General features: G+C 47.0%; 1 protein-coding gene across 1 annotated transcript; it reads right to left on the reverse strand.

Moving 5' to 3' along the window:
• Positions 1 to 9,947: 9,947 nt before the first annotated feature.
• On the reverse strand, positions 9,948 to 22,403 carry LOC144130498 (uncharacterized). Its single transcript, XM_077664413.1, has 3 exons — positions 22,313 to 22,403; positions 17,370 to 17,578; positions 9,948 to 12,495 (listed from the first exon to the last, which is right to left on the reverse strand). Exon 3 carries the CDS (start codon positions 12,487 to 12,489, stop codon positions 10,261 to 10,263), a length of 2,229 nt encoding a protein of 742 aa, XP_077520539.1. The 5' UTR covers positions 12,490 to 12,495; positions 17,370 to 17,578; positions 22,313 to 22,403; the 3' UTR covers positions 9,948 to 10,260.
• Between the last annotated feature and the right edge of the window lie 5,206 nt (positions 22,404 to 27,609).

Genomic DNA, 27,609 nt, shown 5'->3' on the forward strand with positions numbered 1-27,609 from the left:
AGGCTCCCGCCGTACCACTGCGAATTTAATCCCATTGAGCTTGTTTGGGCCAAGGTCAAAAATGGCATCGCTGCGGACAACAGAGACTTCAAGCTGTCCACGGTCGACGCCATCTTGAGGGAGAAAATCAAGCACGTAGCGGCGGAAGACTGGTCGAAGAGCATTCAGCACGTGATGGACTTGGAGGCAAAGTTCAGACTTGACACGTCTGGGAGTGAGCACATTCAATCCATCATCATCCAGCTGGGTGAAGATGACACTGAAGAAAGCGACTCCGACTGCGAGCTGTCTGGCATTGAGCCACTCGACGAAGCATAACGACTTCTTTTAACGAAAGAACAGTCTTTATTAGGGCTACCAAAATTTTTCCCGTTGGTTCGCAACAGACAACCATCCATTGCGTGACCTCTGAAATAAATAAGCAGTTCCATTTATGGCGTATTCCTTATAATAGAAGCTCAATTCTGTTAAGCAACGTCCAGCACACATTGTGCTCGATTTAAGAAGTGGCATAGAAACATGTTTAAATGCTGGTATATCTGAAATGAAACACAACTGTTAACTCTGATTATCTTTGGCGGGCTCAAAATGCTCAGTATTCACTGGAAATCGCAGTCATGTCATAGCCAGTGCTGCTGCGATACCAGTAGTCAACACGAAACTGACAGCCACTGTTAGCAGCTTGCACGCCAAAGCACATTCATGTGGTTGCATTGTTTATTTTGTTTATCTGGCTCACACAAGTAATGAGAATAAGAGAATAAATATAAAGCATCATTAGCTTATTGAGGCCCAAAATGCTCATTCAGGCAGCCATCGTCGAGTTTGACGGGCCCCATGTTGAAATAACAGTAGTCAGAGCACGCTTTATGGCTCTGTTAGCAGTATGCACTGGAAATCGCAGTCATGTCATAGCCAGTGCTGCTGCGATACCAGTAGTCAACAGGAAACTGACAGCCACTGTTAGCAGCTTGCACGCCAAAGCACATTCATGTGGTTGCATTGTTTATTTTGGTTATCTGGCTCACACAAGTAATGAGAATAAGAGAATAAATATAAAGCATCATTAGCTTATTGAGGCCCAAAATGCTCATTCAGACAGCCATCGTCGAGTTTGACGGGCCCCATGTTGAAATAACAGTAGTCAGAGCACGCTTTATGGCTCTGTTAGCAGTATGCACTGGAAATCGCAGTCATGTCATAGCCAGTGCTGCTGCGATACCAGTAGTCAACAGGAAACTGACAGCCACTGTTAGCAGCTTGCACGCCAAAGCACATTCATGTGGTTGCATTGTTTATTTTGGTTATCTGGCTCACACAAGTAATGAGAATAAGAGAATAAATATAAAGCATCATTAGCTTATTGAGGCCCAAAATGCTCATTCAGACAGCCATCGTCGAGTTTGACGGGCCCCATGTTGAAATAACAGTAGTCATAGCACGCTTTATGGCTCTGTTAGCAGTATGCAATGGAAACCGCAGTCATGTCATAGCCAGTGCTTCTGCGATACCAGTAGTCAACACGAAACTGACAGCCACTGTTAGCAGCTTGCACGCCAAAGCACATTCATGTGGTTGCATCGTTTATTTTGGTTATCTGGCTCACACAAGTAATGAGAATAGCCTTTTCGGAACCTTTTGTTTATTTCGCTTTTTGCCATTACAGAAAGCGTGGGTGACGAAATAAAAGCGGTTCACAATAACCGCTTGACGGGCTTCGTCACCCGAAAAAGTCGACGATGACAGCAGCGGCAGTTCTTGCGGCATAAAAATAACAATTCACATCTCAAACAAAACAGATTGTGCTATAATGCAGTTTGGGGGATAAATATATTAAACAATGACAAGGAAAGAAAAAACGGTCGACATATGTATTTCAGTACTAATACAACCTAATCAATAAAAGTTTCACGAAGTGCACGAAAAGACATTGTGTTTATATCGTTATAAAGAGCAGAGTTCAAACATCTTGGTAGCATATATTTCAGCTTAGCAAAACCATAGTTTGTTCTACATCTGGGTACCGAAAACATTTCAGCGTTTCTAGTGGTATACGGCGTGTTGTGTGGTACCAGCTGCACAATACGGGACAAAAAGGGGTCATCTCTTGCAGTCTGTTTTTTATAAAAACAGGCAAACCTGTACTCAAACAACCTAGGAACTGGAATTATTTTGTATTTTATTCGAATGGGGCGAGTTGGGGCGTCATAGCAGGAATTTGTAATGACTCGTAGCATTTTCTTCTGTTGAAGAAAAAGCTTTTGCAAATTGGACACTGTAGTATTTCCCCATACCAAATAGCAGTACCCTAAGTATGAAAAAAAGAATGCATAGTAAAGGTCAAGTTTTGTCTTTGTAGGTAAGATATATTTATGGCGAGAGACGATACCTATGAATTTAGAGAGCTTGATGCAGGCCTTGTTTATGTGAGCATCCCATGACATTGACGGGGTAAAGTCTACGCCAAGTGATGTGAATGATTCAACATATTCAATTTGTGCGCCACTGAAAAAGATACGCGGTGCATTCTCTACCAACTTGCCCTTAGCATGAAATATTATCGCCTTTGTTTTTTCCTTATTTACTGTCAAGGAGTTTGAGGATGACCATTCCTTCAGAGCAGTCAATACTAAGTTCGCTGAATCGGTTAATTGGTTAATGTCGGTGGAGGAACAGAACAAAGTGGTGCCATCAGCATAAATAGTAAATTTTATCTCGTTGCTTATATTAGTGATGTCATTTATATATAAGTTAAAAAGTATAGAACCCAAGAGACTACCCTGTGGCACTCCATTTGAAATTTGTAGGACATCAGAGCGGCAGTTATTGATGACAACATATTGTGAACGCGAGGACATATATGACTTGAAAAGGTTGAGGGCATGGCCACGTATACCATAATGTTCAAGTTTTGCAAAGAGGGTGTTATGATTGAGGGTATCAAACGCTTTGCTGAAATCTACGAAGATTCCAAGAGTGAGCTTCTGGGATTCATTATTACCTAATATATATTCTTTTTGATCAAGTAATGCATGTTCTGTTGATTTGTTCTTGGTAAACCCGTATTGGCAGTCATTTATAATAGAGTGCTTTAGAAGAAAATTATGAGTTCGATGATGAATTACGCGTTCTAGCCCCTTAGAAAAGAAAGGTAAGACCGATATGTGCCTGTAATTACTTAAATTATTTCTATCCCCCTTTTTGAAGATTACTGCCACCCTAGCAAGTTTCATATCAGCAGGAAAGTGGGCTGTAGTGAGCGCCGTATTATATATATGCGTTAAGCATTGAACTATTGAAGGCAGGACATACTTCATTGGGCGACTCTGGAGATCGCAAGAGTCTAAGCCTGTCGTGTCTCTCAAGTTTTTAAAAATAAAGTACACTTCATTTTCATCTGTAGGTTCAAAGAAGAGGGATTGTGAAAGTTTATCACCCAGAAATTTTGAGAAGTCAGGGCTGTGATACCGACTGCCAACGGTAGTAAAAAATTTATTAAAAGCACCGGCCAAACGAGACCCACTCAGGTTAGTTCCATCAACTACTAAACATGTCACGTTATTTGGATGAGTAATTCTATTCAGAAGTAGATTAAGGCGCTTCCATTTTTCTTTAGGGCGATTGGAGAGTTCCTTACCAAAAAGGTTATTGTGGTAAGTGGTCCTAGCTGTTTTGAGTTCTTTGTTCAACGAGTTCCGAAATGCTTTATAACGGGGCAATAGTGAAGTATCCCTAGTCCTAATAAATTCAGCAAACATCCTGTGCTTCTTTTTTACAAGTCTTATAATTATGTCTAGGGGGCATCCATGGTTTGCGAGCGTTTTTCGGCAGTTTTACTTCAACAGTAGGAAAACATTCGTGATGGATTGGTAAAAAGAGTCGCAAGAAAGCTGTGTAGGCAGCATCCGAGTCGGTGCTTAGGAAAACAGGTTCCCAGTCTACTAGCTCTATGCGACTTCTAAATGTTTCAAGGTTTTTCTGGGAAATACACTGCCGACGGGGATTAAAGGTTTGTGTTGGGAGGGGTTTAGTCTGAACGCGCAGAAAAATAGGCAGATGGTCACTGATGTCTACTGCAAAACGCCCTGCGGTGAGAGGCACATCATAATTTGTGATGAAAAGGTCGATAATAGTATATGAAGTGGAAGTTATACGTGTTGGGCTATTTATAACGTTCTGGAAGCTAGCGGCTTGAAGCAATGTTGTGAATTCTTGTTGTGCAGGACTGTTAACACCCATGTCTGTATTAAAATCACCTCCTATACAAGATAAGAAATTATCTGACAAAAAAGTGATTTCTTTTTCAAAAACACGAAGGAGCTCATTCATATTGCCTTGTGGTGGGCGGTAAACGACGGTAAGTGATTGACGGCTACATTGGACTGTAAGCATTTCAATATTCTCGTCGCTCAGACTGTGTTCAGATAAGATATGGCACGAATAGCTTTCTTTTACTAGAAGGGCGACGCCCCCACCACGTTTTGAGCTTCGGTTAAGAAAGAATGTATTATAGCCTGGAAATCGAATAACGTCACTATCGAAGCGATACCATGTTTCAGATAGCATGATTACGTCGAATGTACACTGAAGGCTTGACAAAAAACTGTTCAAATGATCCGTCTTATTTAAGGCACACTGCATGTTCAAGTGTTGCATTTGCAAACATTTACCACACTTATTGTTTCTTAGGGAGCAGTTGAACTCCCATGGTGTGAAAAGGGGCGTTTCTTCCATATTAGTGTAAAAAAACGGAAAAAGATGCGTCTGCTGAGCGACCAGTTACTATTCCATTTTTGGAAAATCATCGTGCAGATACGGGCGAATGACGTTGGATCCATCAGTTTTGCGTGCGTAAATAGCCCCATTTCTTGTCCACATGTACTTCCCGTCAACTTCTTTTTTCTTTGCTAATGCAGCTGCAAGAAGTTTTTTTTTTTTTGTTTTCGGGCGTTAGGTGTTCGTTGACATAGATTGAAGCCGTGCCTTCCAGTCCAACATCCTCGACAGTAAGCCGCATCTTTTTTGATTTCTGCAGCATATCATCACGCTTGGCTTTGGATTTGAACCCAACAACAATGTTAGATTTGCCGGAGTTGCGAGTGGGAACGCGATGGCATTCCTCGACATCCAAGTCTGTGACTGGTTCTTTGACTGCATCACCAAGTTCTGACAGAATCATAGTCACATTTTCTTCTTCATTCTCTGGGACACCTTGAATTTCGATATCGTGGTTTCTAGAGTATTGTTCACATTGAACAAGCCGGATCTCAAGATCTCGAGACTTTTTTTCTAAGAAAGCACATCGCGAGTTGAGCTCCTGATTTTCGATCATTAGTTTCGAATTTTTCTCCACTTCTAGCTGCAATTTTTTCTCTAGTTCCTCTATGTCCTTCTGCGTATACTCAATGCTGTGAGTCAGTTCCACCTGCTCCTTTTTGACTTCGCACCCTTCGTTCCGCAGGCCGCGTTCGGAAGATTCAAGTAACGTCTTCACCTCTCTTTGAAATTCCTCCTTTAGCTTCAGGAACTCATTACGGAATTCCTCTTTTAATTTTGCAATATCCTTAGTCATTCTAGCACACACACACCCGCACACACAAATACTCGTATAATTGTGCTTGGCAGCAGCGATGACAAAGAAAGGGGTCAGGTAAGTTTGCTTCTACGAGCACTAACCTGCAGAAGGAAGCAGGGGAGCGCGTTAGGCGTGTCTCGCAAGCTGTCGTCGCTGCTGCCAAGAGAATAAATATAAAACATCATTAGCTTATTGAGGCCCAAAATGCTCATTCAGATAGCCATCGTCGAGTTTGTCGGGCCCCATGTTGAAATAACAGTAGTCAGAGCACGCTTTGTGGCTCTGTTAGCAGTATGCACTGAAAAGCGCAGCTTTGTCATAGCCAATTTTTAATTTATTTATCTGACTCTGGTATTAACGCGAATGCAAGCACAATTATTAACGTGAATAACTTTGCTAGCATTTTTTTGTCATATTTACGTACCGGAAAAATGCTCAGCAAGGTTGACCGTGTTTTAGTCAGTCACTTTGTTCATTACAAGCCGTAGGCAAAATGACGGCCAGATTCAGACAGTGATATTGGTGAGATGATAAATGGTGAAAGCTGAAAAAGCTCTCACAGCACTGCTTTGCTGGACTCCATTCACTAGAAAACTGCATTTGTAATGATGAAAGCGTCAAGACAGGAAATGATAATCCACTGCACAATGTTATGTGTACCCCCACATGTGACGGGCAGCGAAACCATCTACTGAATGCAACAACATCGCAAGATGCTGTTGCACAATATGGCACCCTTTCATGTGCACTCCTGGCGAGCTGCCGTATGCACTGATGCATAAACACATTAACAGGGGTAAGAGACGAAGTTCTTGCGCAAGCCACGTGATGCTTTTAACATTTTGCATCGGTCAATGTTTCTGTCGTCACAGCTGATAGAAGTTTCTTCAGTGCAAGTTGGTTAATCACGTTGCGACAACAGCACAAGAAGCAAGGTCAGAATAGTAGGAGAAAACACAGCAAGATGGCAGACTGAGGAGGCAAGATAGACAAGAATGTAAGGATGTGACATTCCTTGTGTGCTACGAGGTACATTCCTTGTGTGTGCTACGAGGTACATTCCTTGTGTGTGCTACGAGGTACATTCCTTGTGTGTGCTACGAGGTTCCACGTTCGACGGCGCGGCGTAGACGGAGACCCAGATGACAGGCATCATCAATTACCCAGCCATGCTCGTTGAGAGTGACAACCAGAACGGAGGAGTTTAAACCCAACCGGACCCAACCGGACCCGCCGCCGCCGCCGCGGGGAAACAGGCTTTATCCTCCCCAATTGGCGTGGCGGTTCCAGGGGGCGGCCCTCCCGGGCACATTCCAGGACAAGGGAACTGTCAGCGATCCAGAGCGCGCCTTACCTTGAGGAGCGAGTGTCAGTTGATGGATGAAGAATGGAGGCCGGTGACCCGCGGGAACTGTCAGCGGGCCAGAGCGCGCCGTACCACAGCCGACGCTATGCGCTACCGCGAAGACAACCTTCTTTCCCTCGGACTCAACACGTGAGGGGGGCGAGACAATAAGTGCGGTGGTATGTTTGTGCGCCGAAGTGAAAGCCCTAGCCCCCCCTCCTTCCACTCCGGCGTGGGCGTCCTCACCCTAGGGAGTGTGGAGAAGAGGATATAAAAATCGAGAAGCAGTACGGAACAAGCACGCTCAGGACGACATCGTTCGCCAAGAGGGCCTTCAGCGCCGAAGCCCGACGGCGTGCAGCTTCTGCCAGCAACCGCTCGAGCCCAACTCCGGAGCCACTCCATCGCCCCCATGAAGTCGTCGGCACGTAAGCTCGGACGCCCCAGCCTCTCATGTATAATCTTAACATGTGTAATTATTGAATATATCTGTTTGTTTAAACTGAGCCATACGGTGTCTCTTTGCCTCTCCGTCCCGTGTGGACCTGCGCATTATGGGGGTCATCACAAGGATTTAATGACATCGAAGAGGCCAGCCCTGCTATTCACAGGACTTGGTGCTTTGCATGAGACGAGTTAATGAAATTGTAAAGGAAGAGGTGGATGCGGCATGCTTACAAGAACAAACACAAAAATAAAAGGACACAAATAGGAATAATAAACACATACACGCACAGAAGCACTCACATATTCACAAACATGCACACAAACGCGAGCGCGAAAACTGAGATCTAAAATGCAAAAAAGGGGAAAATAACAAATATAAACAAACACGCAAGAAAACATGCACACACATTTAATGCAGACGCGAGTAGAGGTATTAGGAGTCAGTTCACAAGCAGCTGCGCCTACTTTGTCGTACTTTTATTTGATGTACATAATGGCTATGTTGCCTTCACTGTCTTGGAATTGTTTTAGTAGCAACATATCATAACAATCGAAAAGCAGTGCAAAGCTGTGTTGTGGGAAAGCAAGTCGAGCGCTGGCAGCACAACTGATGTGCGATTGTGTCACAGCAGGCATTCTACAGCTGGCGCGAGCAGTGAGTGAAGAATTCTAAGCCATACAGAGACGCGAATTTATGCCAAGCTCCCTTGTAAAGGCACCAGTGTATCGGTCATAATTTTATATTAGTACAAAGGCTGACATTAAGGAAACAAACACTGCTCCCACACGCCTGGCCGTTAATAATCCAATGACATTCGCTCAAGCAGCGCGTAGTAGTCACTGATTGTTAGCACCGGTGGAAAGTGATCAATCGACAGTGCTACACAACACTCGAACGATGCCCTGCTAGACGCTAGGCTATCTTATCATACTGCTGCCAACGATCGATCGTTTGCGCGCTGAGCTGGCAGCAACAAATCTTTGCGTTGGAGGTTGCTTCCGCAAATCTTTTCGGTTGAGGAACTCGTAGGTTGGTTTCATCCGTGCACGCTTTTCTCATTTATCCTGAGAATGGTTTTGCTCCATCACTTCGCCACGTCCGACGAGAAACGCAGGGGCACAGTACAACACACCCGCCGCTCACAGTAGGTACCAGACTTTGGCAAATTCTCCTCCTCGTAACTTCACTTAGGAGCAAAACAAAACACCATAGAACAAACACGCACGATGTTTGTTTGCAGCTGTGTGCCGCTGCGGGATCCTGTTTCCAGACGAAGCGCAGCGCAGCGCAGCGCAGCGCAGTCACCAATGTTCGCTGGTAACCTTTTTTCGTCGCCTCACGGCTCATAACAAACGCACGCGGCACAAGTGGTTAGGGCGCTCGACTACTGATCCGGAGTTCCCGCGTTCGAACCCGACCGCGGCGGCTGCGTTTTTATGGAGGAAAAACGCTAAGGCGCCCGTGTGCTGTGAGATGTCAGTGCACGTTAAAGATCCCCAGGTGGTCGAAATTATTCCGGAGCCCTCCACTACGGCACCTCCTTCTTTCCTTCTTTCACTGCCTCCTTTATCCCTTCCCTTACGGCGCGGTTCAGGTTTCCAACGATATATGAGACAGATACTGCGTCATTTCCTTTCCCCCCAAAAAACCAATTATTATTATTATTATTATTATTATTATTATTATTATTATTATTATTATTATTATTATTATTATTATGTTAGGCATGTTCTCCGTCGGCGGGGTCACCGGCCGTCCGGCTCATGACGTCACCTGAAGTGCGCGCCTATTGGCGGAGGTTCGTGTGCATCCGCATTTGAGGGGCAAATGCCGCTGCCTTCTTAAGTTGTACCCGACTATACTTCACTGTACTCTGGCTGCACTCTCGCTCAACCGAGTGCGACAGCCCAGCGAGAGCATATGCCTCGTTGTAGAGATGAACTTCTACTTGCGCTTTGTCCCTTAGGTTCTCATCATTTAACAACCGACAGTTTTGTTTGTGGCGATAATTTGGAAACAGCCAACCAGTAATTAACAACCATTTCTGCTTTATTACTGTTAATGCAATGTTCAGGCTGACAAAACCCCACGATAAACTGATAAGGACTTTTGCTTTGTTAAGTACCTAAGCAGACCTAAGTACATCCATGAAATTTTTGTTCTTTACAACTGCAGGTTTTATTATACCCTGGGGTAGAATGAACACAACAGAATTCCAGCATAATATGACAGCGCGTCACTGCGTATCACGTAGCTGTAGTCGGATGCAACTCAAGAACGAAGCGGCTTTTCCCCCTCAACGGATCCCCTTCCAACCAATGGCGTCTACCGGTTCTCACGAATCCTCAAGCATTACAATCCAGGTAGCGCCGTTACAATGCAACCATGCAGGCTGCAACGTGGGCCAAGAATAGAAAGCACTCCATTGGCGGGCTTTGTTTTCTCGAACACGCTAGACAGAGTTACTCCACCCATTGACAACGCAGCACTAAAATGTACATTGCCACCGTGAGGTTTTTTCTGTGTGTGCAAAGGGAATAATACGAGCGACGCTGAATTAAGGAATAATCGAAAGCAGAGCAAGGAATCAGCATTTATTGCCAGAAAAAAGCATAACGACCTGAAATGATAAAGCTTCAGAAGAAAATTTCACGAGAGAAAAATTAAGTCATCTGTACATTCGAAACAGCCCTAGAAATTACGTGGCGGAAAAGAATCGTTACAAGAAGCACTAAAGAAAAAAACTTTAAGACAAATAAGAGATCGCTGAAGCGGGGTTCATCTTATATAGACGGCGTTTCTCGGAGCAGCTGATAAAGAGCCGAGAGGAAAATGAAATAAACAGTTTACAAAATGCCAGAACCTCGGCAGGTAGGAAGTTCGCCAACCCTATCAGCGCTGGTCCTGCCACAAAACTGCGTTTCTATTCCAGGGCTGCGTTACGACGTCCACCAGGCGCAAATATTGGCGTATGTGTTGCCAACAAAGCCACGGAAGGGCATCAAGGCCGGGGCTTCCGTCGGGGCTCAATTCGCAGACAACGCTGTCCCGGACAACACCGGACGCTCTCATGAAAACGTCCATGTAGTCCAGATCACGAAGCCTTTTTCGGATCATGTCCTCAGCTTCTTTTTCATTCACTGCCGACATTTCTTGAACTTTTTCGACGAGCATGGGGTCCGAGCCGTTTAACTCGAGTGCCTCGGCACCAATTTTGCCGAAGTCGCGGCCGCTGACGAATCGTGCGGCGTGGACCAGCAGCTGGTTGTTGCGTGCTATGACGTCGTGAATAAGAGCTAGTTGCCTCTTTGGAGCAGTAAGCACACGCGTCACCATCAAAAGGAGGGTGATGTTGTTCCGGATAGACTTGGCGAGCCTAGAGCAGAACGCTCGTGATGTACTCACGCTGCTGTCATCGTACGTAAGCGACCGAAGCTTCTTGCTCGAGCAGACGACGTCCGCCAAAAAACGCCCTGCTCGCCTGCTGGTACACCAGCGCTCAATGATGAGAGTCGTAATGCTGGTGTTGCGTGACAGCCCGTCGAGCAGTACCATTGACTCCGTGCGTTTCGCCTCCAAGCTCATTGTGATCTTGCTGAGTGACTTGGTAAGCCTCAAGAACTGAGCAAGAATTTCCGCTTGATCGGGTTTAATCAAAGTAATAAGTCCCACCGTCAGAGTTGACAGTTTGTGGAACGCGTGCAGCTGCTTAAAATGGCCAACGGTTAGCTCTTGTTCCCAATCCTGCAGGCGAAATCTTACAACATGTGCCCACTCTGTTATCCCCTCCAACGGCTGGTCGTCTCTATAAAGGTCCTCGATTGTTACTTGGACGCCAGTGCCTGCCTCACTCACGGCGCTGCATGAGTCGATTAGGTAAGAATTAATCTTGCACTTCCAGCGCACACTTTCGACTGAGGCTTCATTCGCCAATGCGTCAAACCCCACCCGCTCATTCTCCGTTGTAGAGACATATAAAGGGAATCTGAGCCTCCGCAACGACTTGACATTACGCAGCATGTGGACAAAGGGCTGCATTGCCAAGGGAACCCTGCTTGCTGAGTCGCCTTCCATTTCTAATCCTGTGCTAGCCACACTGTTCGGCTCTGTGACGACGTGTCTGCAGGAGACGAGCTCCAGCTGCTGCAATTTTTGGGAACATGTCAGGGACCTCGCCAGTGCCCAAGCATCACGAGTGTCGATGAAAAAACGAGTCAACTCTAATCTAACCAGCGCCTTCGAGTCCTTCACCGCTGCTGCGACGTCAGCCACGCGCAAGGTGGGGCTTATGTACCAACAACACAGCCGCAACGTCATGAGCGAGGGCCTTTCTTTGATAACCTGCAAGAAAAGGCGGCAATCTTCTTCTGTCATCCAGCTCACGTCGATGGAAAGGTCTCTGATGGCCGTGTTGCTCCGAATCGCTGCCACAAAGGACCCCATGCCTGGTAGATGATACGGAGTATGCCCCACACCAGAAAACAGATCGATCACGAGCCTGTTCAGCTTGCCTTTTGTCCTGATTACGTGAGCAAGGGTGGTCATGTTGTTGTATTCGTTGCTGGTGTCGAAAACAATACAGTCGACCTCCTCGAGGTTTGGCATACATTGCATCGCATTCAGCAACTTTTCACAAGCCGACGCAAAGCATAACTGCAGGTTTCTAAGGCCAGTGCACTTATCCATAGCGTCGTAGAAAATGGTTATGTAAAAGAGGCTATCAAAGACTCCCCATTCCTCCATCCGAAGCATGGTGACGCACCGGTGATTGATCAGCAGCCAATGGAAGAGAAGCACAGAGCGTTTGAAGCGGCATTCGGTATGCATTCGGTAGATTTTTTGGAAGCAGACCACGGCGAGTTCGCCACAATTGTTCCGTTCTCTGAGCTGCACGCCTATGATTTCCAAGACTCGATTCCATTGTTGCAGCTGTCGCGGCAATTCGCAGCTGTGCGTGCTGTCTTGAACGCACTGCGCTTTCAGGTTGGCTCCGCGGTCGGACAGATTGGTCTTCAGCTCCTGTAGCCTGGCGTACGCTTCGTTGGAGGACGAGAACAGCTCCGGACTCAGGCCACTCATGTAGGCCGCATACTGCTGCAGACTGCTGTCTTTCGGAGCCATCGTCGGCTGCAAGAAAGGATGGCGGGTTCGAATCAGACTTTCTCTCAACGTGTCCTCAACGCACATACAATGTTTTTTTTTTATTCTTGGGGGCAGGCTGAAGCATCACAATGAGAATCAGAAAGATTTGATTGTTATTCCATACTTTTGCGTCCTCCTCTAAACTTTAACTACGGGAAATTGTGTACTTAGATTACCGATATCGTCTTAATGCAGGATGCATTCTAAGCCTCCAGCCTCACAATTTCATGCCCCTGAGCTATACACGCATCGTGGTCGCTGGCTCGACTAAGCCTCCCGCAGGATAGAACCCTCTCCTATTGCGATTCAATCAACCCTGATCTGCGCCAGCTACGATCAGCTCACATTGGCACACATCCTAACCTCAACAGGCCCCGACTCTGTGCCATTCCCTGCTGCTTTTACCTTCTGGTCGAATCCACTTCACCACCCTGCGCATCACAAGCACTGGCAATATCCATATCCTATTCGTGACGTCACCTCGGTCATTATTAACTAAACTACTCTCACTTTTTTCCTGTCTTTGAGCATATCGCTATTATTTTACTTTTTACAGCTCGCTGTTTTTACTTTTTATAGCTCAGCCAATCAAAAGAGGGCGTTAAACCTGTTTCTCCTCGACTGGTCTTCTGCTCGCGGCATACACAGATATGTTTACAAAAGAGCCTAAATCGACACTGTCTACCTACAATAAGCGTATGCAAGCGTACGTGCGCTAAACGCAAGAATCTTGCCGGATGTTGTGCCATTTGTCACGTTCGTATATGTAGCTCGGCTGTAAGCAAACGTAGACGCAAAGTTAAGCATTCCCGTTGGCGCCATCTGCTTTTTGAAAAGCAAGCCATTTTTGTAAACAAATCGGTCCTGCACTTGGGACTAGAAGCGGAGGAATCGTCACTCTAAGTAAAAATAAAGGGAATTTATTTCTCATATATTTTTAGTTACAGGTGGGATGAGACGAAACAAAAGTCCAGTGGCACTTTTCAGCCCAGTGAACACGCTTTTGAAAACGGCAGCAACAACGGCGTATTCTGTCCGAGGAGAGAGGACCCGCTCCAAAGGGGGCCGCCATTTTGGAATTGACATTATGGACTGCGCAATAGTAGCACATGCTAAACTCGGGAAATTGCGTTCGTAACGCGAGCCCGTGTTACGGCTCAATGTGTAATAGCTTTTAGCGCATGCTCACTTTAAAGCGCGCTATTCCATATACCCTATTGCATACTACTATTCTATACTGTCATACTATTAGCCAATTATATACTGGCATATTCTGCAGCGTCGGAATGTCGCCTGTGCACTCACCACAGCTTTGGTAGTACTGGAAGGAACTACTGTGATGGATTTTTGCATGCTTAACTGCGTTCTGAACAGCTCTCTACTTCCCCACAAAGCAGCGTTCCACAAAAGTAATATTTCATGCCGCGAAGTGCACTGGCTAGAAGTGACACTGAATGCGCTCGTCTGGTATCTGTACTAGATGAATTCCCTAAGCAGTTCTAATGGCTCAGTGCTTAGCGCAGGAGAGGATTTGTAGGTGATTTTGGTGTGGGTGGCCCCATTTGCGCACTGCATGGCGCAGTATATAATACATGATTACATAATAGATACAAAAACATATTTCAACAATGCGTTTAAAGCTGCAAAACCTAAAAATAAATTTAACCAACGGAAAACCGATTTTTACACATTGCCAAATATATACACGATGGATGGTATAAGGGGCAGAAATTTTTACGTCCTATATTTATTCAGGAAGTTATTCCAGGAGGAATCATGCTTTTGCTCGGTTACACGTGCGAATCGAGCACTAAGAAACATTTGTTTTTTACGACCGTATTAATTTCTGATGGTGATAAAGTTGTCATTGCTACCATTTTTAAATTTTGGGGGTCGGTACCAGAACAATAAAATTGCGTATTACTTATCTGCATTCCTGTCTGATGTCGCGTCGTGCCCGTCTTGCACACGTATTAAACGTGTTTCCTAATTAGTGTTATTCCCTCATTGTCTAGGGCAGCATGGGAATTATGGGTGATTCTTGAAACGGGGTGGCCGTATTTGCCTACTGCATTTCTAGGATATTCTTGATCGCAAAAAATTAAGATTTTCATCGTTCTCGTGTTAAAATATATTTGTGGAGAGAAGCGGGACGCTGGGGGATGGGGGTGAGGTGACATATGGCGGAAACCAAATTGGGTGCTGCGTTGAATTGGTTAGGCACTTGTCGGCCAAAATCCAGAGATGGTCTGGAGTGCGATAATTTTCTGCCGAATGGCACGCTGCGGTGAGGCGTTTCTTTGGAGACTGATGGCATCGAGTTAGTGTTTCTAGTGCGCCAGAAAACATTAGCGAGGGTGTTTACACTGTGTGGTTGCGATGCAGCAAGTTCTAGTTTTATCATAATGATCAAATCGGTTCCTTGGTCATGATATTTTTTTCGACATTCATGAGAATTGTTCAGCACAGCCTCCCATTATCGTTGTTGTTTTGGTGTTCTTTTGCAGGGGAAACATTTCTTGACCAGTTCAAGCATCAGGTGTGCGCTGATTAAGCGAAACAACCATAAAAAAGCCCCACATATGGGGTCCAGAAAGGTGCCTGAAAGGTGGTGCATTAGTCGCACCAATAAATATGAACTTCAGCTCAGCTCATTATCAGAGGTAACAGCATACAAATTTTGTGGAAGTGTAAACATATTTGGAATTGGAGTTGAACCTGATCAATACTTCTCTCTCTCTCTCTTCCCCTATCCACCTTGGTTTCGGCCAACAGTCACCGAAACCATATATATATATATATATATATATATATATATATATATATATATATATATATATATATATATATATATATATATATATATATATATATATATATATATATATATATATATATATATATGAAGGGAGCCAACAGTCACCGAAACCAAGGTGGATAGGGGAATGTTATTTCTTTTTTAATGTGTTGTGCTTATCAGTGGGCTAATATTACTTCGATTAATAAATCGCTTAAAGAAAATTACTTATAAAGCAGCAGAAAAAACAACCATGCCGCCGGTGGGATCCGAACCCACGACCTTCGAATATCGCGTCCGGTGCTCTTACCGGACGCGATATTCGGAGGTCGTGGGTTCGGATCCCACCGGCGGCATGGTTGTTTTTTCTGCTGCTTTATAAGTAATTTTCTTTAAGCAATTTATTAATCTAAGTATTATTATCCCACTCATAAGCATAACACATTTAAAAAAAAAAATAACGTTCCCCTATGCACCTTGGTTTCGGTGACTGTTGGCCCCCTTCATAAATTTGTCAAACGGGCCCCTCATTTCCTTTAACTTGTCTGCTAATATATATATATATATATATATATATATATATATATATATATATATATATATATATATATATATATATATATATATATATATATATATATATATATATATATATATATATATATATATATATAAGGAAGCCAACAATCACCGAAACCAAGATGCATAGGGTGGCGCTGGTGAACACTCTCAAGGTTCGCTTACACCCAGTAAACATAAACACCCACGAAAGCAGCAGATTGGACAGCCGTCGCCGTAGCTCAGTTGGCAAGAGCACCGGACGCGATATTCGGAGGTCGTGGGTTCGGATCCCACCGGCGGCATGGTTGTTGTTTCTGCTGCTTTATAAGTAATTTTCTTTAAAACCGATTGATTGGCACTACAAATAAAAAAAATAAAAAAATAAAAACATTCCCCTATGTATCTTGGTTTCGGTGACTGTTGGCTTCCTTAATATGTTTGTCAAACGATGCAACGGTGATCCCTTTGCCACGAATTACTGCCCTCTAAGACACAAGAGCAGCAATTTAATTTGGTATATAGCTCTCGTGCTTATTGTCCTGTACACGCACTGTGTTTACGATATGAGCAATGGTAGGCCCGACTAACCCGAAGTCTTCAGCTTACCCAACCGGATACCTCTTGCATATCCCTACCCCATCGAGTTTAATCAATGAATCTACATTCAGATGCATAAAGCCATCCACAGTTGAAGGAAAGTAGGCCTCCATGACATCTACCATTGATGGTGGCGCTCGTAAAAGACAGCAGCAGACAACCAACCAGCGCGGGGATCGGCTCGTACTGGCCAGTTTTCAGTTCGTTGCCCTCCTGGTCGACAGTACCTCCGATATCAGGACTAGTAACAATACGCGTTATTTAACTGTAGTACTGTTTGATAGAGGGAAAATGTAACTGGTGATTAACAGCACAGACGTACCTTAGTTGCGCGGTAGACCAGACCCAAGACAAATGAAAAACCCGCGTTCCGACGAACATGCGTTCTGTGCGCGCCGGCGACAAGGGTGGCCCTTGTCGCCACTGTTAGCCGGAGTTAGATGTGCAGGGTGCCTAAAACGAAAGCTTTAGCATAAAGTAAAGTAAAAAATAGGCAGTCTGAAGACATTTAGCGTCAAGAGCTTCGACAGGTGAGCTGTGACATTTTGCGCATCGGTGTCCCAATACTGAGCACATTTTGTTGTGCTGAAGACGCGTTCTATTAAGTACCTACCGTACCTTCACTTGTTTAGCAGCCGCTATAAGTGTACGCTCAAATGAAACGCACGATCGGCACAAAAAATTACGGGATGCGGCTGTGCGGAATTGTTTTCTCGTGGCGTCACGTTAGCCGGAGACTTAAGGTTTTAAGAAGACGCCCGTGCCAAATCCGCGATGACACGCCACTGGCTCGTGAGGCAAGGTACAATACGTTTTTTTTTCCGCCCAAAAATTGCATCCCGTAAACTTTTTCTTCCGACTGCTCGTCTCATCATATTTGCCGTACGACCAATGAATGACTCACTGTTTCAGACGTCCACAAGCTGCGTCGACAAACGCTGCTCCCTGCACACGCTGGATGTGACGGCTGAGGAACGTCGGCTTCAGGCAGTCTAGACGGTAAGCAGGAAACCGCCGGCAGGTTGCGATGCTTTTCAGCCCTTCATGGCACGTCGCCTCCAAATGTCCGCCTTTTTATTCCTTGCCAGGGACCAGCCAGGACGAAGGGACCGCCTGCGATTGTACAGGGTAGAGAGAATGGACTGAGTCACAATGTGTGCAATTTTGGCGGAATGGAGCAAGGCATGCAGTGTCCCTTTCTTCGGATGGATTTCACCAATCTCACAGCGGTCGCGATGTTCGACCAGCTGTTTGAGACAACAGCATTGCAACAGCCTGTGTGTGTGTATGTGTGTGTGTGTGCGTGCGTATGTAAATGTTTTCGATGTTTAGCAATATTTGGCGAGATGAAGATAAAGCCCTTTCTCGTCATTGGCAAATTCGGTCCTCATTCATGCCCATCTCCTTTTCTGCAATGTAGGGTAAGCATGTTTTATTCCAGGACATATCGATTGTAAAGACGGCTCTCCTTATAATATACAATCTTCCGAAAATTTCTTGGGTTCCTAAATACGACCTGCAAGGAAAGCGGTGCCGCCGTCGATGCGAGTTCCTAGACGGCACTTCGTCCACCGTGGGAATGCCGGGAAGACAGTGGTGTCATACTTGGATTGGCTAGTTTTGGCAATAAAACATAGCTCGTGGACTTACAAATGTGGGACCACCTTGTGGAAACAAAAATGATAAATTCTACGGAAAATTAAGCAGAAAACTGTAATTACTCCTGTCGTGAGCGACGCAGCACCCACATTTGTTTTCTATTCTGTATTTGTACATAGTGTATAAAAGACCCTGCCTCTATCCTTTCTTACTACCGCTCTCCCTTTCTTTCCTTCTATATAATTGGTTTTTTGGGTAAAGGAAATGGCGCAGTATCTGTCTCATATATCGTTGGACACCTGAACCGCGCCGTAAGGGAAGGGATAAGGGAGGGAGTGAAAGAAGAAAGGAAGAGAGAGGTGCCGTAGTGGAGGGCTCTGGAATAATTTCGACCACCTGGGGATCTTTAACGTGCATTGACATCGCACAGCACACGGGCGCCTTAGCGTTTCGACTCCATCGAAACGCAGCCGCCGCGGTCGGGTTCGAACCCGGGAACTCCGGATCAGTAGCCGAGTGCCCTAACTTCCTATCCTATTCTTTCCGCTTGTCGCAGGTTTCGATGACCGATGTCGAGGGTAGCAACTTCGTTTCCTTCGATTGTTATCTTTTTAATAAATATCCACTAACAACAACAAATATCAATTCCAGAAGGCTCTAACTCTCAGTGTTGTGCGTGACCCAAGGATGAATTGGCCGTCTCATGTCAGCAAGACATCGACATGCTGCGTGTTTCTGAAACACAGTTTTGTTTTAATTTTTTGGGGGAAAGAAAATGACGCAGTATCTGTCTTAAATATCAGTGGGCACCTGAACCGCGCCGTAAGGGAAGGGATAAAGAAGCACTAAAAGAAAGGAAGAAAGCGGTGCCGTAGTGGAGGGCTCCGGAATAATTTTTGCCACTTTGGGATCTTTAACGTGCACTGACAGCGCACAGCACATGGGCGCCTTAGCGTTTCGCCTCCGCAGCCTTCGCGGTCGGGATCGAACCCGGGAACTCCGGATCAGTAATCGAGCGCCCTAACCACTGAGCCATCGCGCGGGTTAGCCGGCGTCAACCCTGAGTGAAAAATCTCTCCTCCTCCTCGCAATGTACGCTACTGCCCCAACAGATAGCACGCGACGGCAGCGCCTCCCGCTGCCGGGACAACTGTTCTGCGTATTTTCTATTTCTTATTTGTGAGAGGATATCTGAACTACTGGACAGTATTATGCAAGACTTCAAGAAAAGCATATTTGATCCGTGAATTGGCCACGAAAGGTGAGAATAAGGGTGATTATTTTCTTCAATAAGAGCATATATTTGTAAACTCCAATTTCAGCTCATGCGTGTAATTCCTCTGAATTGGTTTACTAACAAGTGCACAACAGCTAAGAACAGCTACTATTCACCGATTGACAGCAAATATTACAATCTAGTTTTGTAGTTGCATGCTTCTCTCATGTAGAATTCTGTGCCTAGAGAATTGAAATCATCACGCAGTTTATTCGCCTGCCCTAGAAATAGTGATTGATCAGCCGATATTTTGCTCTAACATTTGTGAGTTGCTTTTGAGGTGCGTAGATTACGAGCTTTATGCTTTCAATGTTATATTTCCCCGAGACGAATTATTTAAAAATATTTAACAACTGGGCGCCTCTAGCATCGAGCCATGTTATGGGTCAAAGCAAATTTTCGAAATTTTGTAACACAGCGTCATTTCCTTTCGCCAGCAACCAATTTTCTTTTTTCCTAATCCCTTTGCACATGCGGCACGTGTGGCAAAGCGCAAGCGGCTATGTGCTGCAAAGCGAGCACGTACGCGGTGGTGCTTTCGCAGCTGCAGTTTTTCCTGGCGATCTCGCGCACACAGCGAACTGTGACGGCAGCTCTCTTGGCCATTTGAGCAAGGTCTTCCTACCACAGGTTGGCACGTGCCCTGTTCTCACGAACCGGAGAGCAGTGGAAAAAAAACGAAGGAAAGAAGCGAGAGAGAGTTCGTTCCGATAATCCTTTCGTTATATCTCAACCCTGGAATTTTATTGGAAGTTAGAGGTTGTTCATATCCATCCGTGACGCTTCATTTAAGCTTGTAGTTGTTTGCGCAACATATTTGAGCTGTAGCTAATTGTACGATTTAAACATTATGGGAGGCGCTGCAGAAGGTTCCGCGTCTACAACAAACGGTATGTACATATTCAGGGTGCGACCAGGCAGTACGCCACCGGAAGGCACTGTGTGGGTGTTCCCAGTGGACGCCTTTTACAAAGAAAGGCACTTTCTTAATTGTAGACACCCCGTGAGGTCAGAATATATCGCCGGTCGTGAAACCGGCATGAAAGAGTATCACCTTTCGCTGTGGCTCAGTGGTTATAGCGCTCGGCTGCTGAGCCGGAGTACCCTGGTGCGAACCCGACCGCGGCGGCCGCGTTTCGAAGGAAGCGACACGCAAAGGCGCCCGTGTGCTGACCTTTGTGAGTGCTCTTTAATGATCCCCAGGTGGTCAAAAATCTCCGCTATGGCACCTATTTCTCTCTTTCTTCTCTCAGCCCCTCCTGTATCCCTTCACTTAAGCCCGATTCACACGGCGGTCCCTTCGCCCGCGGCCCGCGCATCACGCCACTAAAAACTGGCCTGCTATCCGATGGCGTCAGGCGGATGCGACGGACCAAAAGAGCAGACGACGCGCTGGGTGTACCACTGTTGCCAGATTATTTTAAAGCGTTTGGCAACGCTGGTCAAACTGGTTTTTCCTCCCGAACCAATGACTGCGATTGAATGGGGCAGGTGCGGCCCTTTGTCCAATTCCTCAATGGCCTGGGCGCTCTTGCTAGCACAGTCGATCGATTTTTCATGGTAGCGAAGGCAGTGCAGCTTGTCAAAATAGCGCGCCAGCTCAACAAAATGCGGCAGCCGAAATATTTGCAAGAGCGGTGGTTGCCAGAGCTAACTTTCGCGGGCCGCCGCTAATTCCCGCGAGGGGAGCGGCACTTGAACTCCTTTGGTTGTCCTGTCCGCGGGCCGACAGCACGCCTCTCAATTTGGTGGCGCACGACACGTGATGCGCAGGCCGAAGGCGACCGGCCCGCCGTGTGAATCGGCCTTAAGGCGCGGCTCAGGTGTCCGCCGAGATGTGAGACAGATAGTGCGCCATTTGCTTTACCCAACAACCAATTTACAATTTTTTTTCAAATTTTCCCATTGCCGGGAGGGGAGTGACGTCACTTGCTGTAAAGGCACCAATAGCTGCTAATGTTGTCACATGCCAACACATGAGAGATCTGGGTGTCTCCGAATTTTTTGTCTGGGCTGGTACAGTATACACTCAGCTGCCATACAACTTACAGTCCATAGATCCGCCCAAAGGGTCGCGCGCGACAAGTGAAAAAAATTTCCCCGAAAAACAGATTTGGAAGCCATTATTTCGGTGAAAAATGTTCAAAGCAGCGCATGATGATAGAGGTTCACCTCGCCCCCCCCCCCCTTTTTTTATATTCCCATCCATGCCCCCTGTAAACACCCCCCTAATGTACAATAATCGCGCAGGTATTTGAACGCGATCACTAGCATTTGATTTATTAGCTACTGAAAAGTAAACGCGGGGGGGGGGGGGAGGGAACTGGGCGATGTTTTTCGGGTGAAATTCGGGTAGAAATCAGTGATTCAGAAAACAGTTCCACACTTCGGGTGCGGTTTTGCAACAAAATGGAATTCACTATAAGCGTTGATTTAGTACAGCGCTTCATACAATTATGCCAAACGATATGTCTGGTCATTTCCTGTGTTTTGGCATCTCGCTTTTAGAACGTATTATACGAACTTATCTTCATATTATGCGAATTTCACGGATCAAATAACGTTCTTACTTTGTTCAGCCGGTTTAAACCACAGCTAATTTTTAAGATGAGCAGCTTCCAGGAAAAACTCCTCCGTACCAAGCAAAATATATAATCTAATATGCCTAGAGTGTTTACAGCTTGCTGCAGGAAAACGTGCGTTCTCTAAAAGGGCTTTTCTCTGCTAGAAATCGGGTTGAACCCGATTTTTAATAAATCAATTTTGGAGGGTCAAGAATGGGGGGTATAATCGAGCTTTACGCGAAAACAGAGAGCCCTGTTTATATTCGTAGCCACGTGTCGGCGACTGCAGTAGGACTTAAGACGAACGATGCAACCGGCATGCACTGCGAGAAGCTCGTGCACGCGGTGGGGGCCGGAACCAGAACGGGCGAGGCTCTCGGCCGCGCCCGACATTTGAGCATCACTCACTTGGTAACTGGCCTTGATCTTTGTGAAATCTCTGCCCTCAAAGTCCAAAATGGCTGGTCGACGGTCCGCAGAGAGGGACTGCAACCGTTTGAGGTCCTAGGAAGGCAGCTCTGCGCACACGAGGAGAAGTCTTGTTCAGTTCGCATCACCATCTTAACTACGCCCACTGGAGGACACAGGAAACTCACACTGACCTTAAGTCAGTTAACGTTGCATGCGCTTGACTTGAGCTCTTTCTGAATTCGTATCAATTTACTCAATGGAAGAATGTGCGCGGGCGATAGCCAGATAGCTCGATATACACATCCAACAGATACCGCTAAGCCGTGATAAACAACGCGGCAGCGATAAACTGATTATCTCCCTTCTTTTCTCAGCTGTCTGGCACGTGCTGCGATTACTGGCGGATCAAGCCCGCGATCGGGACAGCAGACTTTTCTCAACATGCTTCAGCAAAGCGGCCACGTTTGCGTAGAAGCCTCGCGGACGCAACGACTTAAGACAGAGGCTATCACCTTCTGCCTACTTTTAGTATTCGGCGTGCTCTACTCAAAGCTCTTCCCAAGACTGTACAAAAGGCTAACAATCGCAATGAGGTTGAAAACAAGGCCCTCTCAACGAAAACAAAAAAAATGAAAGCGAGATTTTAGCTGCTCTACTGCGCGCTGAGTGGATTCAGATTTAGGTGTGGAGAACGCGAAAGCGCCGACGTACGAATCAACACGGAACAAGCGCGCAAACATAGGAAAAGCAAACATCGTCGCTCACGTACCACGCGTAAAAGAATTCCAGGGCTCCTTTCGAGTTGCAGTCGTGTAGTTTTTCCCAAGGCTGGTTGTAACCGAGGTCGAGATGTCCAAGGCATGCACTCCTGAGCGACGTATAACCACGTGCTGTATAGAGTGGCAGTGAGGTCTGCGCCACGCTGAAGAGAAAACTGCTCTGACTCTTCCAGGCGGACAGGGGCGGATTATATAGGCGTAGCTCTTGAATGGGGGGGAGGAGTTTGTTGTAGAATGCAGTCTGTCAACATTTTTCATGGGCGAAATGTAGCTGCTGCACCACTTCCCCAGAAAATCTTTCTCAATGGGTTGGAGTTGTCACCTCCTTCACTATCCTTGAAAAAGTTAAACTGCTGTCGCTTTTGTTGTCAGCGGGTCTGGGGGAGGGGAGGTGGGGGGGGCACAGTCTGCAGATGTTTGTTGGTCAATTTGCGACGCCAATCGACGAAACCGGCCCATCTGGTAGTACCGGTTCTTCCACTTTTCTTGGAAAAACGCGTGGCTGTACTTGAGTCGCCGGAAAGGCACGTAGGAAGGGGAGCCTCTAAACAAGCGCGCATTTCTTAACAACCCGCCACTGCCATGTAGTTCTTGGGAAAGCGAGTCTGAAGGCGAGGAGGACACGCCCAAGTCGAAGCCCTGTCAGTACTGGGGGAGGAACACATGCGACTGTGAGCTGATCTCTGTCAATAGTTATGAGTCAACTCTCGACGCCCCTCTCAACTCGCCTGTCGCGGACGGGGAGGGAGCTGCCCCTCAGTCGTCTGACTCACAGATCGCACCCCCCCCCCTCCCCCCCTCCCCCCGTAAAGTCGCTGACCTTTCCGCGAACTAGTCGCTCTCATGTTTGCGAGGAAGGACTAATCAGTGGGCTCGGAAGTGGTTGTGATGTGTTCAGCGCGTCGCCAACAAAGGGACCCATGCCGTCCCTGCCTCCCTTCTTGCAGCAGATGTCCTCGTTTCCTCCGCGCTGTCACGGGCATAACCCGTTTGAAAAAGCCTAACCATGTACAGCTGTCGACATGTGTGGGTCGTCAGGGGGTTGCCAAGGCTTCGGGAATGCAGGAGATAGGGCTGAGTAGTAGCCTAGTGACCATGAAGCGCATTCTTCCCTTAACGACTGTCTTCTCTTTTTTTTTTTGTTTCTGTGAACAACTTCAGTAATCCTCTGGTCTGCATAAGTTTGTGTCGCATACACGTGTGCGAAGGGAAATCAGGTGACGATGTTGGGAATGCGGTGCCGTGGGAAATGGTAGTCCTGGTTCTGCTGTTTGTGTTTTTGATTGCAACCTCTCCTTTTCCCAAATGTTTAATCAGTACTCTTTCTCCAGTCTGTGATTAGTTGGCGGAAAACTTATTTTCCTTTCCCTAACCACTGATTGGTGAGGTTGGACGCTTGTAATCTTAGTGGTTGCTGTTCCCGCTAAGGGCGGAGACAGAGGGTTTAAAAGTGAGCGCTCTGGGTTGAACCGGGGCTGAATTCTTCTGATCAATGGTTTAGTCATATTGTAAATAGAGTTTTCCTTGCTTGTTTCTTCTTATTCTATTTATGTTGTCAATAAATAGCTAACCTTCTCCTTCCCTCGAGTAACGTGAATGTTTGCGAGTTAGAACCGCCGGGTACTCAAGAAACCCCTATTTCATCAACAATGTGTTTTCTCTCATCGCCACCTGAAGGGGATTTCAACTGGCGCAGTCTGAAGGGGAAACTCAACTCCCCCCTCCCATATTTCTTCCGCTCGCCCCACACCAGTACGGCTTGTATTAGGCACGCTCAATTGCCGCGGCCTCACAACGCCGGCTAAACAAGCGGGAGTAGTGGATGCGGCGCGAAGCTAGTGCATCGACGAATAATAATAATTGGTTTTCAGGTAAATGGCGCAGTAGACACTGCGCCATTTCCTTTCCCCCTAAAAACAAACGGAAGTAGTGGATGCGCCGCGAAGCTAGTGCATCGACGAATAATAATAATTGGTTTTTAGGTAAATGGCGCAGTAGATACTGCGCCATTTCCTTTCCCCCTAAAAACCAATTATTAATATTCGTCGATGCACTAGCTTGCGCCGCATCCACTACTTCCGCTTGTTTAGCCGGCGTTGCGAGGCCGCGGCAATTGAGCGTGCCTAATACAAGCCGTACTGATGTGGGGCGAGCGGAGGAAATATGGGAGGGGGGTGTTGAGTTTCGAGAAAATCACTAACTTTGAGACGTCGTTCGCTCCGAAGTCATACTGGAGTTTTGGCAGGAGGGGTTCCGGGGGTGTCACCCAAATTTTACTTCGCGACATCGGACTGAAGATGCCGCGTCATGACCGGAACACTGAAGGCCGCATCATGTTTGTGGATTTGAACAACGGCCTGCGCGTGCTAAATATTTACGCATCTTGCCTCCACCACCAACTTCATTTCTCTGAGGGGTTATAAGATAAACTGGTGGGCCCTGCGCAAGTCATACTGCTTGGCGTTTTCAGTGGTGTCTTGTTTCCGGGTGATCGCCGATCCCATCGCGGCCCAGCATTCCGCCCTTATCGCAATCAAAATAGCACACGAGCATTGCGTGCTCTCGTGGACGAGTTGGACTTGAGAGACTGCTGGCGCGCGCTGCAGCCAGGTCGTGCGGCATCACCTGGGCGGGCCGCGGTAGCGAGAGCAGAATCGACAGGGTGTACGTCTCGCCGAATCTCTCGTGCAGACTTCAGTCCGCAACAGTTTTTCCAACCGCCCTCAGCGACCACAGGTTGCTAGTCATCAGTCATTTAACCACGCGCCAAAGCGTGGTGGAGACTGAATTTCAGCCTTGTCGATGACGACCGCGTGGCCCAAGATGTCGCACGTGTGATAAAACAGCACATCGCCCCATCCGTGGCAGCGCAATCTTTGGATCTGAAGAAGCAACGTGTTAAGGAAACTTTTAGAGAATGGGGGAAAAAGCTAGCAGGGAAGAGCGAGAGGAGATTAGAATAGTGTCTGATAGCATTATCGCGCTATCCGCCTCCCTCTAGCAGAGACAGAGCATTGCTCCAACCCTGACGGCATTGGGCAGGAAACTGCATCACCTGCTCAACCGCCGCTGAGACTGGCTCCCTCTAGATGGTCCAGCGATGAGCCTGAAGTAGACGCGGCTTGGATATCCGAGAACGAGCGTTACGCGGAGCTGCAATTAATGAAGCTAAACCGCAGCCCTGGCACTGACCGACTTCCGCCAGCCTTCTATAAGAAATTCTGGCATCTATGCAGTGTATGGACGTTTACGCACGCTGAACGCCGGCACAAAACAAAGACCCACTGATAAGTCTTATAGTGCCTTGATGCACGCTCGCCTGCGCTGGCCAACGTGGCACCCAAATCACTTCTAATATGATGATGTAGCCTTCCCTTTGTTACCGGCGGGCTCCTAACAAGGGTGGCCTGGCTGGATACACACACATAAAAACAATCACATTATCAAGAGCGAAGCGGCAAATACACACACAAATACCGAGGAAACAGTGTCAATGAAAACAGTTCTAGTGTCCAACCAGCGCCCACCACTTAGTCAATCGGCGCTTTGTCACTTTGCAGTGGAGACACTTGAGCATCTGCTCGTTCGCTGTGCCGCGTTCGCTGACGCTCGTCGAGATATGCTCGCGGCCTGCAGGGCGCTTGGAATACTCCCAGACTCGCTCAAGTCGCTATTGTGGTTGTAGGGCAGTGCGCGCACCCGTGAGCGAACCATGGTGAGCCTCTGTGCATTTCTCGAACAGAAGTTTGGCAACGCTGGTCAAACTGGTTTTTCCTCCCGACCCGTGACTGTGATTGAATGGTGCAGGTGCGGCCCTTTGTCCAATTCCTCAATGGCCTGGGCCGTCTTGCTAGCCGAGTCGATCACTTTGTCATGGTAGCGAACGCAGAGCAGCTTGTCAAAACAGCGCGCCAGCTCAACGCCACTCAGCGAAATGCGGCAGCGGAATTACTGGCAAGAGCGGTGGTTGCCAGAGCTGGCGCGCGCACCTTCGCGGGCCGCCGCTAATTCCCGCGAGGGGACATGCACTTGAACTTCCTTGGTTGCCCAGTCCGCGGGCCGACAGCACGCTTCGCGATTTGGTGACGCACGAACACGTGATGCGCGGGCCGCGAGCGAACAGTCCGTCGTGTGAATCGGCCATTAGGTGGCTGGGCCTGCGTTTTTCTTTGCCGAACCTCAGAGTACTTGCCGTAAATTTGCGCTTCTCCGCGGGAATGGCGGATTGGGGCTCACATGGCCACATGGCACCGGGGTCTTAACATGGCGGACCAAGGCCCAGACGAGTGAGCATCCCAGCCCGGTCTGCTATATATATATATATATATATACATGCATTCCCCGAAATCGTGGGTAAGTACCTTTGAGAATGTGGAGGTGCCGAAAGAACAATTGTTTCTTGGGAAGAAACCGTGCGACGGCCGCGAGCTCTGGGCAGGGCGGCATTTGAGGTCGGAGCTCGGTAGGAAGCGGACTTCCTAACGCATGCTCGCTTAGGACGACAGACTGTCCTAA

Source organism: Amblyomma americanum, chromosome 4 (assembly GCF_052857255.1).
Source record: "Amblyomma americanum isolate KBUSLIRL-KWMA chromosome 4, ASM5285725v1, whole genome shotgun sequence".
Classification (NCBI taxonomy): Eukaryota; Metazoa; Arthropoda; class Arachnida; order Ixodida; family Ixodidae; genus Amblyomma; species Amblyomma americanum.

Bases quoted from the DNA above. Each gene is read 5' to 3' on its own strand.
- LOC144130498 (XM_077664413.1), bottom strand. From the start codon at position 12,489: ATGGCTCCGAAAGACAGCAGTCTGCAGCAGTATGCGGCCTACATGAGT.